Raw genomic sequence first — 14,315 nt, forward strand, 5'->3', positions numbered from 1 at the left:
TCAGAAGTTCTGCTGACCGAGCAAATAACAAGCTACCAAAAAATGACACAAACTAACAAACAATGTATGATTCATACGCCGGTCTTTTTGTTATTGCACTGTGGTGGTCAGATATAATATGATAAGGAATTAAATGAAACCTCTCCAGAATATACAAGTAAGACATAGAACATAATTCTGTCTAACAACTTCATTTCAATATTTTTTCCTACATATTCAAATACTACAATATATCTATTTTTTTTTTTTTATCTCCCTAGCAGAATGGAACCATAATTACTATTATACCAATAAACAAAACAGATCTCATGATCTCCCTCGCTATGGACGGACCAGCAGTGACATCAGGTTTATGTGACAATTTAGGTCAAAACTGGCTCCGGAAGTAATGTCACTCCTAACCTTTGTGACAGACGTGACTTCGCTTGACCCACATAAAGAACAGTTCGACCAGGAAGCAGACGCCAGCTACTCATCAGCACGAGCTCCTGGGCCCTTTGTGACGTCTGTGTGCGTCATGTCCCCTCACACGACTTTAATACACTCCTATAGTTTCGCACCATAGCGTGGTGTGTGTGTGTGTGTGTGTGTGTGATTTGAGTGCATCGACGATCGCTAGTTGTCAAACTGTCACGTCAAGTCACCAGAAGGTTTCTCTTGAACTAACCCTTCTCTTTGTTTCCGTGTAGAAACACGTCACGCTCTGGCGTTAGCCAATGAACGGTAGTCATATGAATGTTTGTTGTTTTCTGCCCTGAGTTTAGTCTGTCAGACACACACACTCAGTTGTCTTACTGTACACCATCCACAGACACGTTTACAAATCATGTACGTTATTGTTACGTGCTGAGTTACAGCGATGATTCATGTTGAGGGCAGTGTAGAACACTACATTCTATAACCCTGTTGAGCCAGGCGGGGTTTGTACCTGAGAGGCAACGATCGGGGGTTACTCACATGAGTGCGACACAGTGTCGTGATTGGCTCGCGCAAACTGGCGGGTTATTGTAAAGATGTTTACTGAGAGGTTTTCTAGCTAGCGCTGTTTGATGAGATGTTGAACACGATCGGATAATAAACTGACAACGAGGACTTTAATTGACAAGTAAAAGTGAAAATTAAGTTTAAAAAAAAGTTGTTTTTAATTCGCCAGTTGGGTGTCATCCGGATAGCTAAGCTAACGTGGATGGCGTTGCGTTGTCGTTAGCTAACACAGCTTTTACCCAAGATGAGCTCTTCACGGGAGATGAAACGTAAGTGTTGATGAAGCACGTCCTTCGCGTTGACCGTTTACACTGTGGACGTGGGACATTTGCTCATTTGTGGGATGTTTCTCCGCAGAGCTGCAGAAAGCAAAGAGCAAAGCGCAGAACAGCAGCAATCTACGAGAGGAAGCGAACATCTGCAATCAGCTGGGAGAGCTGCTGTCCAGGACTGGTAAGTGGTTCATAGCGGTCACAACATTAAGATCACTGTCGATGTATGTATGACAGTAATAGGAATCTGTGCAGATGGCATTTATGATATATAATACAGGCATAATGATATAGACATAGAGCAGACACAGTTGATAGCAGTGTCTAAATAATGCTGATTATACAGTTACTCATAAATACACAACTCCTAATTTGCAAACTCGGCTTATTATAAACGTCAATTAATTCACAATACCTTCACTAAGTATTGGTCCTTCTGATGAGTTTTAAGTTGTTTTCAATCAGCAGTTTTGAGCCATCATCTCTGCATGAGCTTCATAGTCCTACTCACCACTGTCTTCTTCTTCTTCTTCTTCTGCCTCTTTAATAATGAAACTGCTCCCAGTGTGACATTACTACTAGTTTAATCAATTCAGTTGTCTTTTATTTTAGTCCTAATCCCTGCAATCATGTCCTGTGTCTCTGTCACATTTCCAGTAATGTAAAGTGTCACTGTGTCCTGTTCTTATTCTGCTCGTTCCTCCTTCCTCCTCCCTCCTCCCTTTGTTTGTGTGCCTCTCAGGTGATCACGAGGCGGCCATCAGGGAGCACCAGCAGGAGCTGTCTCTCTCCGAGGCGCTAAAGGATGTGATTGGACGAGCTGTGGCCCACCGTAAGATAGGAGAATGCTACGCAGAGATGGGGAACATTGAAGCTGCTCTGAAAGTGAGTAGATTGCTCCGCCTCCTACAGAACACTTGAGACTATTTGGGTTAGTGCTGCAGTGAGACAGACGGGCCGGCTCATACGCCGCATGCATTTTGCTTCTTTAGCACCAGCGATGTCACCTGGACCTAGCTCGCTCTGTCAGAGATCATGCTGAGGAGCAAAGGGCGCTCGCCACGATTGGTCGAACCTACCTCTTCCGTTATGAATCGGACCAATCGAGGAGCAGCCTGGAGCAAGCAGAGGATGCCTTCAGGAAGAGCCTGGCCATTGTGGATGACCGTCTTGAAGGTCTGCACGGTTTTTATGAACTTGTTTTCAATCCTCTGGGGTTATATGGAGCCTGTTCAATGATCTGGTGCCCATCGTTTTGTAACGTTTGTCTCTTCCAATGTTTTTCTTTCTTTCAGGGACTGTGCCAGAGCGGGAGATTAAAGAGATGAAGGCACGCCTCTTCCTCAATCTTGGTCTGGTCTGTGATCATCTAGGGGAACACAAACGTTGCAGCGAGTTCATCAGACGAAGTGTCTTTATTGCAGAGTAAGAACATCCTGAACTATAATAATGTAGAACTCTTCACTGACCGGGTACAACAGGGATTTAAAGATGACCATAAATCATTGTTCATTCTGCTTCCTCCATTCTTGTCCTGTAAAGGAAGAGTCATCTGCTGGAGGATCTCTACCGCGCAAACTTCAACCTGGGCAACATCTACTTCCGCCACGGTCAGCAGTCTAATGCAGTGCGCTGCCTTGAACAGGCCAAAGAGTGTGCGAGGAAGATGAAAGACAAGTTCAGTGAGAGCGAGTGCTTCCACTGCATTGGCAAGGTACAAAAAACAAAAAAACATTTGTGAGAAAGCTTTGTAGTGAAACTACCCGTGTTCTGTTATTGTGGCTGTACATTCGGTAACCAGTGCATCTCCATGACATCCACCCACAGGTGCAGCTGTCTCTGGCTGATTTTGTAGCAGCTAGGCGATCTCTGAAGAAGGCTCTCTCTCTGGGTTCCCAGCAGCCACTGGACCGGCAAACAGTGAAGAAGGCTTTTAAATATGGTTTGTTTATCCACGCGGTCTTCTTGATCATTATTATTATTATAGTTTATTCTACAAAGATAGCTGAGTTGATGTCGTGGTTTGTTTGAATTTCACAGCGGACCAGGGTTGTAAACTGGAGGAGGAGTTGGGGGAGGATCCGGGCAAAGGGCCGAGCTCCCATCAGGCCGTGGGGCTGGCGGAGCAGCTGGGGGACCTTTACTGTAAGCTCGGCTGCTACGGCAAAGCTGTGGATGCGTATCAAGCTCAGGTAAAGAACGCGTTAGTGTTTACCTCAGCACCCGTTCTGTCTCCGGTCAAGTGTGTTCACACGATGCATGACGAGGTGTGTTAAGCTGTGTTTGCTGCGTGTTGCAGTTAAAGGGCGCTGAAGTTTTGGGAAAGCCTGCAAGAGAGCTGGCTGTCATCCACGTGTCTCTGGCTGCAACCTACACCGACCTGAGGCAGCACAGCAAGGCAGCGCAGCACTACAGACAGGAGCTGGCTTTACGCCACGGCACCGCCACTGAGGTATACATGTATATGTATGTATATGTAGTACTCTCTTTTTCTGACATTCTCTGATCGTAGTGATGTCATCTGGGTTTTATTTAATATACAGTATATTGTTTAAGTACATAAAAGGAGATGCTTACTTATTGATCGTTAGTGCTACTTCAGACTGTCCACATAATTCATAACATTATGAGAATCTTTCAGCGCTTTACTCACTCGTCTGTGTCTGGATCAGGAGTGCAGTACCTGGCTGAACATCGCGGCGGCTCAGGAGGAGAGCGGCTGTGGCTTTGAGGAAGTAGACGGCAGCTACAGAGCAGCCGCCCTCTGCGCTCACAAGTCTGGCCAGACCAGACTGCAGGTGAGCTGGAACGAGGATAAGAGAAGACGGTCCAGCTGGATTTGAAAGGCCGATGCATACACAGTGGAATGATGCTTTCTAAAGGTTCTACAAGCAGATGCTGTGGATGAACACTCACTCCTCTCCAACAGAAACGCGTGTTGAGGCTCTGGCTGGCGTCGCAGAGGCGACACGCCTCGTCACAGACCGAGGACACCGAGGCGAGGCTGCGGGAGCTGTGCGCCGCAGAGGGCTGGAGTCCAGACGGGAGCGATGGTGAGGACGATGAAGAGGAGGAGATGGACAACAGCGAAGCTCTGGATGACAGTGATGTCGTTCTCTCAGACTCGGGTACAACGTCTCTAGACGAATTACAATATTTCCCAAAGTTATTATGTGTTTCCGTTTGTTGATATGTGTGTCGTGTGACTCTTCGTGTGGATTTTAGACGATGATTTGGAAGGTTATGACAAGATGGTGTCAGGAAGGAGGAAGACGGGAAGGGTGAGTGATCACATCCGCTGTCATGTTCCCCGGCAGTCGTCTCGTCTTCGTACTATGTGTCCGCCCTCTTCAGTGTTTTACCATCCGCTCTCCTGCTTTAGTGGAACAAGAGGAACGAGAAGGGCGAGACGACTCTGCACAGAGCTTGTATTGACGGAAACCTGAAGCAGGTCCAGTATCTGGTGGAACAGGTGAGAACAACAACATTTGTGATTATTTGTTTCAAGAAATAATGCATGTTAAATGTGGCCAAAAAAAGCGAAATTGTCATCCAGACAAATGGCAGTAAAATCCACAGTTAACAGTAAAATATCTCACTTGTCTGATGATTAATGATGCTCTGCTTGCTGTCAGGGTCACCCAGTGAACCCCAGAGACTATTGTGGCTGGACTCCTCTTCACGAGGCCTGCAACCACGGCCACTATGGTAACTGATTTCATATTAACTTGATATAACCTGGTTTAAATGTCGCTTTTATGAAAAACAATCCAAAAGATCGACCCTGTCTCTCGTGCAGACATTGTATCCGTGCTTCTGCAGCACGGCGCCAACGTCAACGATCCCGGTGGACCCTCGTGTGAAGGAGTGACGCCTCTACACGACGCCCTCTCCTGTGGCAATTTCAAAGTTGCGAGACTCTTGGTGGAACGAGGGGCTTCTGTCACCCAACGCAACTCTAAGGTGTGTGTGTGTGTGTGTGTGTGTGTGTGTACAAATTGTATATCACAAGACAAAAACTACTTCAATCTTTTTGAATGAGACTGCTTTTAAGGAACAGTGGAACTGGTTTAAATATATGTAGCAAAATATCATGACTTTCCAGTCGTGGAGGCGTGTGAGTTGCCGCCCCGCTGCGTTGCATTGTTGCCGCTGGTAACGGGGGTCCCACCAACCAAATCTGTTTTCTGATGGGTCTCGTGTGTGTGTGTGCGCATCCGTCTCATGCTTCCGCCGTCCTCTGTCAGGGTGACACCGCCACGGACACCCTGCGCCAGTGGCAGAGGACGTACAGCAGGGAGTTGGACAAGGACGCCAAGCAGGAGTGCGTCGCCACAGAGAGACTGCTGAGGAAGGCTCTTGCAGGGGGAGGTGAGGCCTTTTGCATCATCGCAGCGGTTTAGCCTCGGGTTACCTTTTTAAAAAAACATCCTTTCAGGCACAGGTTTTTTTCCCCCCCTCCTATCTCTGTCTAACACAGTCCCCGCTGCTCCGGCACCAGCCAAGGCTTTCGATGAGCTGCAGGACAGCCAGCTGTTTGATGCCGAGTTCTCAGAGCCGCTGCTGTCCTCTGAAAGGGGCTGCTCCTCCAGCCAAGACAGGCCCCGGACCAGCAGGAGCTCAGAGGTGAAGGCGGTACCTGCCAGCCCCAAACGGTGGAAGAGCAACGGCTCCTCACAGCGGCACCGAGCCAGAGGAACAGAGGCTGCTGTCTTGTACGGGGTAATGTCTGCCAAACGCCTCTTTTATGTGAAGATAGAAATACTTACTACTATAATGTATCTGATTACGACCTGTCAGGAGACTTTGGACACCTCTTCAAAATAAAAGTTGTGCTGCAGGAGGCTGTTTGACCCTGGAGCATCTGTCACCACCGCCAGCCGCAGTAGCTAGGAAGCTCATTGTCTATTAATGGGCGAGTTAAGCAAAAACTTAAATAATTCATACTTTTTAATTGGATTATCTATTCATAATTAATTAGGAGTTATGGTATGTACTGAAAATAATGATCTGATATAATTTTAGGCCATCACTACAGCCTACTGTGTGATGTAAGGAAAAGTCTTGGATTGACTCGGTTGCCCCTGCAGAAACCCTGAAACTGAATTCTTTAGATCAAGTACGTGACTCGTATGTTTGTCGTCCTCAGGATAACAGCAGCTCCTCAGAAGACGGCGACTCTGACTCCCGGCTGAGTCCTCTCCATGCCGTCCGACCTCGACGCAGTTTCCCAGCAGCCCCGAGTCAAAAGGAAGTCCCCGCAAACAGGGAGACCGACCCGATCTCCAACTCCGGTCTGGAAAGTCTCAGGGAGGCTCCGGCGCCATCTGTCTTTGCCCGAGAGGAGTACCACAGCGCCATCCGAGGCTTAGGCAGCGCCAAAACTCTCCTCCAGGGTCTGTCCCAGCCTCAGTTCTCCAGCACACCAGCTGTTTCATCCAGCAACAAATCAGCCCTGGTTCCAGAGGAGGAGTATCTGGCTGACGACTGGCTGGAGGATGACTTGGGGGAAATCCAGCCGAAGAAGAAGAGGAGGCTTGGAGTGGATCAGAGTGAGCTGAGAGGGGAGGACGCAGCCTCGTCCTCATCAGCGAGAGGCCAAAACAGGCTCTTCAACTCCGACACAGCCTGCCGAGGTAATGACTTCACTACTCATTTTATTTTGCTCTACATCTCTTTGCTTATTTTTTTTTTTTTTTTTTTTTACCGTCTTTTTCTTTCGTGTTTCTGCAGTTCCCTCGTCCTCCAGCAGGAGTCTCTCTGTGAACAAGAGCGGCTCTCTGAAGCCTCACCAGGTCAAGATGACCCAGATGCCCGGGATGGTCAGGCTGGGCAGACGAGAGGTGAACAGGTCACACAGCCCCACAGTTACAGACGACGAGGACCTGAGACCTGAAACGCCACCGCCGCAAATAATCATGCAGGTGAGAAAATAGATCTCTGTATCAAACCCTGTGTCAGTTCTACTATAGAACAACAAGAATGAAGTACAATTCAGACGGACACCTTCTGAACTCACTGTGTATGAGTGACATGAGTCACGCTGCACAGATCCTGATCTGGATCTGATTTCCATTGTCTTGTTTTTTTATTTGTCTCAGCTTCCAGCTCAGAGTTTTGCTGCTCCTCTAACGAGATCACTGCCTCCACCGATCAGAATGAGGGTCAGAGTTCAGGAAGATGTCTTCCTCATCCCAGTTCCACAAAGGTTGGTGTATATGTAACTTTTGAATAATAACAATAATACAAAATAAAGCGACGACAGTCTGTAGAAATGGGTTTTAAGAAGTGATTTAAAAGACACCAGTGATGTAGTTTTGTGGATTTAACGTTGGCGTTGACTCTTGAGGCGCATGCCGGTGTTTGACCCACATCCTGGCTCCACTGTGTTGCAGTGAGGCGGACTCCTGCACTGTGCGGTGGCTGTGTGAGCAGGCCGCTCAGCGTTATTACCAGAAGTGTGGCCTCCTGCCTCGCCTCTCACTGCAGAAGGAAGGCGCTCTGCTCTCCCCGCAGGACCCGCTGCTGGCCGTCCTACACACCAACGAAGAGGTAAGGCCAGTGAGAGGGCCGGCTTTAAGAGAAAGTATCTTTTTAATGTTACTTATGACTTATGTTGTGTTCTGTTGTAGGTTCTGGCTGAGGTTTCCTCCTGGGTTCTTCCTCCTCTCCCTGAGCGCTATAAGAACGCCTGTAGCAGCCTGGCAGTGGGTGAGCAACACACACACACACACACACACACACACACACACACACACACACACACACACACATTTTGCTAACCCGTCCTGGAGCATCTGTTTGTCTCCCTGCAGATGAGAACACGCGTGTCACCCGGCTGTGCGAGGTGCAGGACGGGAGCTCCTCCGTGTCGCTGTGCGGCCTCAGCCTGGCCGCCTCCTCCCTCAACCCGCTGCTCCGTGCCCTGAAGCTGCAGGCCAGCCTCACCGAGCTGCGGATTTCCGGCAACCGTCTGAACGGCGACCTTCTTCCCGAGCTGGTTGCCGCTACGATAACCATGCCCCGGCTTCGGCTGTTGGACGTTTCTGCCAACGGCATCACGGGGGAAGGGCTGGAGAAGGCGGTGAACGCTTTGAAGGGACAGATTCGTCCTGCGTTTCCGGTAAAGAGCCAGGCTGGTCCTCGGTGATGAAAGTTGACGTTGTAGTTTGATTACATTATTTACATTTATGTCATAGTAACTTTAAAGCGTGCACTCAGTACTACAAACAGAATGCTGTTCGTGGTTGTGTCCTGGTACAGTGCCTGGAGGAGCTGGACCTCAGCATGAACCAGGTGGGGGACGGTGTGTCCGAGACGCTGTCCCGCCTGCTGTCCTGCTGCCCTCTGTTAGCCAAGCTGTCTCTGCAGGCCTGTGGCCTCACCGCCCGCTTCCTACAGCAGCATCGACTGCTGCTGGCCAACGCGCTGACAGGTGACCGTCCAAACACTGCGTTGTGAATGAGTGACGTTATTATTATTATTATTATTATTATTATTATTATTATTAATATTACTGTAGGGATCAGCCCACAACACGTTATGTCTCCGACTCCAGCGATGGATCAACCCGCGACTTGTTGTTAGCTTAGCATTTAAACGTATAATCTCCTTCAGCTTTACAATGAGTTTATAGATTAATATCCTTTTGATCTTTCAGGAACCGGCCATCTGAGATCAGTGTGTCTTTCCCACAATGCACTGGGCTCCACTGGCTTTGAGCTCGTGTTGAAGACTCTGCCTCTCCACTGTCTCACACACCTGGACCTGTCTGCTGTCTGCAGGGGTCCGGCTGATTACCCAGCGCTGGAGCACCTCACCAACATCCTGTCACAGGTACACACACACACACACACACACACACACACAGAGCAAACAGTTTAATACACAGCCGTCATTCACGTGTGGAACGTCAGATCAAATCAAATCGTTGGTCTTTGTGCCAGGATGAGTGTTCACTGACCCACCTGAGTCTGGCAGCAAACGGGTTGACGGACGGCAGCGTAGCCACCTTGGCCAGGTGAGTGCATGTCCCTTCATTTCTGTGAGATGATGAACGTGCATCATTTGAATCATAATTACAGTTTGATCACGTCTTTGAAGTTTGCGGCCAAACGTCTGTGAACATGTGTTCAGAGTTACGATTAACTACAAAGCAGAGGCCTCCTCTTCTTCCTCCTCTTCTTCACTGTGAACAGTCTGGTCTGTCAGCCTTTGATTGCTTCTGTCTGCAATCATCAGTTTCTCTTATTAAACGTTTTGGGTTTCTCCTCCCAGGTGCCTGCCGTCATGTCCGACTCTGGTGAGCCTGAACCTGTCGGGAAATCCGTCCGTTACCTCGGCGGCACTTCACAGCATCCTGACCTCACTCAGAGAGGCCCGTCGACATCTGGTCCTTCTAAACCTTCAAGGTGCTGATGTGTGTTATTGTGTTCTGGTCATAACCTACAGGATTATTGATACATGTGTTTCCTTGAGGCCTAAAAATGTCTTCCTCATAAAACATTTTACAGAACCATTTATTGTTGTTCACATCCATGTTTGCTTGCTAGCAATTATACCAAATGTGAAAAATGTGTTCAGTATAATTTGCCTAAAAGTAAGATGTGTGTAATATTCAGAATATTAGTTTAACACCAGGGTGAGCTAATATACGCTCCGTCTCCCTCAGGTTGCGAGGTGTCCGGCCCCTGGGACAGCGCGGGTCTGGATGGCTTGTCGGATCTGGTCCAGGACCTCCGTCTCTGCTCCCAGGGACTCAACAAACTGGACCGGCAGGCCTTAAAGCAGAGCTGGGACGCGGGTCGGTCCCGCGGACGCTTCATTGACCGGAGCGGTTTGTGTCTGCTCTCTGCTGGCACCGTCTCGTGAAGAGAGGGACACGGACATTCTGTGTGAATGGTTTGTCCTGTGTGTCTCTACGTTGTAGTCCTCATGTATGTGTGTCTGTGAAGGTCTTCAGGTTGTGTTAGCAGCAGTGTGTTTGTGTCGTAACACACTGCTGGAGACTGGATTGTATGATTTAATATAAAAAAACTATTAAAGTGACTCTTGAGGGATTCTTTCTGGTTCATATAGATCCTGAACAGCAACACGTTTGACTCGTTAGTCTGAAGAGGTTGAACATTAAACCTGCTGTACTCACACACACACACACACACACACACTAATGCAAAGTTTAAAGACGGACCTGTGGATCGGTGAGGATGATGAGCTGTGGTGAGAGCGAGGTATTAACCACATCCTGTCAGAGGAAGGTTGGTGGGTTAGGGTTGCTTGTTTTTTGCCATAAGGTGCAGCTTATATTTGCTCCTCCCCTTTTCTTTAATTTGCTGATAAAATGCATCTAATGTTTGTAAAAGTGTTCAAGTATAGAAACTAAAGCTTCACCTCAAAACACAGCTTTGTAATCACACTCTTGATATTGTTTTGGTCATTTTGAACTTGAAATGCAGCTTGAATACTGTAACTTACTGTAAATTAAGTTTTAAATTGTTTTTAAGAAAGTTTCAAAGCCCAGTTTATTCTCTGTAAATGTTCTAAACCGTTCAGATGTAATCTTTCCACTGAAGTGACAGTAATCAGATCTTAACGAGGTTTAAAGGTGAAGATGACACAGAGTCTCGTCCGACAAAGAATATTCTTAAAAGTTTGAAATGCAAATCTTTATTGATATCATCTGTGCACAGAAACAGAAATGTTACAGACATCGTAGAGATTCTTGATCACATACTGTTTATGCACGGAGTATCAGTCAAACTAATTAAGTGCGTCTTAATAATTGTTCATTTGCGATATTCATTCATTTCAGTTGAAGACTCCTCGTCCACTGCAATGAGGAGCAGGTCCAACAGCTCCTTTGGCCTACAGAGAGCACATCAGAAGAACAGGGAGAGATACAAAGTGATTCAAATGTACCTATTATGCTCCTTTTCAGGGTTCAAAGAAGAGCATTTGTGAATAGTTGTAACAGCAGAATAATGGAGCCGGTGACTCACTTGCAGGCTCCGGTGTTGACGCAGATCGTCCTCACGTCGTCGGTGGTACTGAGCTCCTCGATTAACTCTCCGAGGTGCGTCTTCACAAACTTGCTGCACAGAGGTCTTAAGAAGCCGATTTCCTTGCAGACGGAATTCAACTTCGCCGTCAGGATCTGCGAGAGAAGAAGAAGAAGAAGATCAACACCGTTCATGACACAAAGCTTCCCTGAGCCGTCAGACCTTCAGACCGAATGTTACCTCTGCAGTGGCGTTGCGCCCGATGACTTTCTTCACCTTCTTTAAAGCCCACTTGCACGCCCAGCACACTCCTGGAAGCTGCAGATGAAAGAGACACACTTTGAATATAGCTGTGAGCCCATATTGGGTCATTTTGAAGTGTTGTTTTTCAGTCACACAGTCTGCAGAGACGCTTTGTGGATCACATCAAGGAATGCAGGACCGTCGGAGTGTTTGAACATTACCTTGCCGGCCTTCACGGAGATATCCACCTCCACCTGCTTCTGATCGTCAATGTTGACCTCGAAGCTTCTCCCGTGGACCGTCCAAACTGTGAAGAGACAGAGCAAGCAGTGGTGAAGAACACGTCACGTGATGAAGACGATGTTACGATCCAACAACACATCAGCTCACCTGAACATGTCACCAGAACGCACACGAGGAGGACTGAAGATGCTTCCATTGCTGGCAGTGAGCGGTGACCTCTGAGTGTGTGTGAGTGTGTGTGTCTGGTGATAGCACACCTTTTATACCCAACAGAGGTGAGGGGCTGCAGAACAACACTCCCCCCCCGAGATAGAAATTCAAACTACAACCAGCAGTTTGTCTCCAACTTGTGGTGTTTGTTGAAACCACCATCACATGAAACCTTCACACCTCCCACTCATCGAAACATGTCTTCCAGTCAATGCACTGACTGTGTTTGGCGTGAAATGAAATATTGCGCTGCACCCATAGAAATAGAATATATTCTATGTTATTTCTATGGTGGCACAGTGTGTGAAATACCTGCTGTCACTCTGGGGGTCCCGCAAAATAACCTCTCTTGCTCTCAAAATATGTTTTGCTGTTTGAATAATGAAAACTGTTGAGCATTAGTACGCTTTTAAAATACATTTTAGTGACAAACTATTTAGTCTTGTGATTGTAGAGACTGTTGAGGCTTTCAGGGGGTCTGAGTTGTCTATCAAAGGGTCTCGGTCCCCCAGAGAGACCCCCTCTATTTCACACACCGGTCACACAACAATCTTTCAACCTGTGAGACTGTGATCACACATGCTTTGAGCTAAAGTCAGCATGCTAACGTTAGCCTATTGTAGCGTTAAGAAACCCATCCAGCAGTCAAATTCAAGGCAAAAACGTGTTGTTTTGTAACATTGTATCATTTATTGTCCTAAAAACAAACTTGCACACAAGCTTGATTGTATTAAAATGATGAGGTCGGCTCTCTCCCTCGCATCATATTTTAAATGTGTGGAATATTCTCCTCTTCAGTTTTGACCTTTAGAGACTTCCACAACTTCACAACTTACATGAAAGAAAATCGTTTTATCAATGAAAACTTCAATCATAAGACAGAAGTGGATGAATGACGTCGCTTTTATTTGCAGAGAGCAGGAGAATAACGCTGCTCTCTGTTTCACCAGCGCTCTTTGAGTCATATTTTAAAACATAATTCAGCACCAAGTACACCAAGTACACCCAATCTCATAAATGGTTTCACACTAAAAGAAAACTTCACACAAATACAATTGAGAGGTGAGGAGAGGAGAGTAACCATAGCTGTATATATAAAATGATTTAAGAGTATTTGCAAGATATTGTCATGTGTAATATTAACATCATTTCAATAATTCATTTTTAGAAAGCCCGGTTAGAAAGAGCCCAAAAAGAGTGTTGACGTGACTGACAATGAAATAAAAGATACGTTTCTGTCATTCTTGTTTTTTATTAGCGTCTCTAACTGTATATCATTTATGTATATCATATATGTATATCATAGTGTTTAAAGCAGACCACTGGCCTGCATTCATTAAATATGCTTTATGAATTCAGCTTGACGTACAAACGTTGGTCTCACCGCAGCTGTGCAGCAGGCTAGGTGTTACTTCGCCCACATGTGCTGTCCCACACACGGGTCCACCCAGTGAGAAACCAAACACACGGCATCACAAAACTGCTGCCATTCAGCTCACTTTAAAGTAGCACAAGTGGCTGTTCTGTCCACGTGTGCAGCAGAATGAGAACAGGTTCCTCTTCAGGGTTGCTTGTTACCTTTCTCTCTTTGTTTGCAGTTCAGCGTGAAACCACAAACAACTATGAGCCAACATCTTCCTGTTTCACCCTCCATCATATTTAACACTCACAGTTAGTCTTTCTTACTCACAGTAAGGAACATGTCTTTATTAAAATGTAAACTTCATTGTTTAATTCAGTAGATAAATACGCTTTGTGTGTCACGTTTTATAGAAACACCTGCTGAAGTATCCTTTTTCTGGGCGGCTTCTTGATGGCAGTGCAGCAAAGCTGTAAACAGACATATTACCACCTTATAAAACAAACATATTACCACCTTATAAAGCTGTTATGTGTTGGCAAACAATTGCCTTTTTACCCATCGAGCATCCACGGAGCAGCATTAAGGTTCATTTGGCCTCTTGTTTCTGGCAAATGTAAGTTTAATTCACTCTCTTTTAGCTCCACAGGGAAACTTTAACTTCCAAAATGCTCAACAACGTTCAGCAGCTAGTGGCTGTAGCTGCGTGGTGTACAGTGGTGTTTTTAGAGCTTTCTCACTGGAAACAGCTGTTGGCTGAGTGGAGCGTGCAACCAGATCCATGAGATGGAAGACGCCGTAGTGCTCTGTAGAGCAGAGAGGAACTGCAGAAATGGGTGATCATAATCTGTGGGTCACTTAAATCCATTATTCGTATACAAACAGTGATTATTGCAGCTTTAAGTTGAGCTTTTGCAGAGACAGAATGTGTCCTTGAGTCCTGCCGTCATGGGACCAGAAGTGACAAAAGACACACGTGTGTCAATCATGATGTGATATCTGGTA

General features: G+C 46.6%; 2 protein-coding genes across 2 annotated transcripts; one reads left to right on the plus strand and one right to left on the minus strand.

The window, feature by feature from the left end:
- Positions 1–1,109: 1,109 nt before the first annotated feature.
- tonsl (tonsoku-like, DNA repair protein) lies at positions 1,110–10,304 on the plus strand. Its single transcript, XM_068726472.1, has 28 exons — positions 1,110–1,253; positions 1,342–1,437; positions 1,999–2,141; positions 2,249–2,432; positions 2,552–2,681; positions 2,799–2,970; positions 3,084–3,198; positions 3,297–3,448; positions 3,556–3,708; positions 3,929–4,054; positions 4,186–4,384; positions 4,482–4,537; positions 4,639–4,728; positions 4,892–4,964; positions 5,056–5,219; positions 5,504–5,627; positions 5,737–5,978; positions 6,406–6,892; positions 6,990–7,180; positions 7,358–7,464; positions 7,652–7,808; positions 7,889–7,967; positions 8,072–8,379; positions 8,520–8,691; positions 8,917–9,092; positions 9,203–9,276; positions 9,534–9,667; positions 9,928–10,304. The coding sequence occupies exons 1-28, from the start codon at positions 1,229–1,231 to the stop codon at positions 10,125–10,127; spliced, it is 4,329 nt and encodes a 1,442-aa protein (XP_068582573.1). The 5' UTR covers positions 1,110–1,228; the 3' UTR covers positions 10,128–10,304.
- Positions 10,305–10,906: 602 nt separating this feature from the next.
- Positions 10,907–11,996, minus strand: LOC137884564 (antimicrobial peptide NK-lysin-like). Its single transcript, XM_068726400.1, has 5 exons — positions 11,888–11,996; positions 11,719–11,804; positions 11,495–11,572; positions 11,255–11,409; positions 10,907–11,120 (listed from the first exon to the last, which is right to left on the minus strand). Exons 1-5 carry the CDS (start codon positions 11,934–11,936, stop codon positions 11,042–11,044), a joined length of 447 nt encoding a protein of 148 aa, XP_068582501.1. The 5' UTR covers positions 11,937–11,996; the 3' UTR covers positions 10,907–11,041.
- Between the last annotated feature and the right edge of the window lie 2,319 nt (positions 11,997–14,315).

The sequence above is a fragment of the Cebidichthys violaceus genome, unplaced genomic scaffold, assembly GCF_023349555.1.
Source record: "Cebidichthys violaceus isolate CVI_PGR_0920_01 unplaced genomic scaffold, fCebVio1.0.p SCAF_39, whole genome shotgun sequence".
Lineage (NCBI taxonomy): Eukaryota > Metazoa > Chordata > Actinopteri > Perciformes > Stichaeidae > Cebidichthys > Cebidichthys violaceus.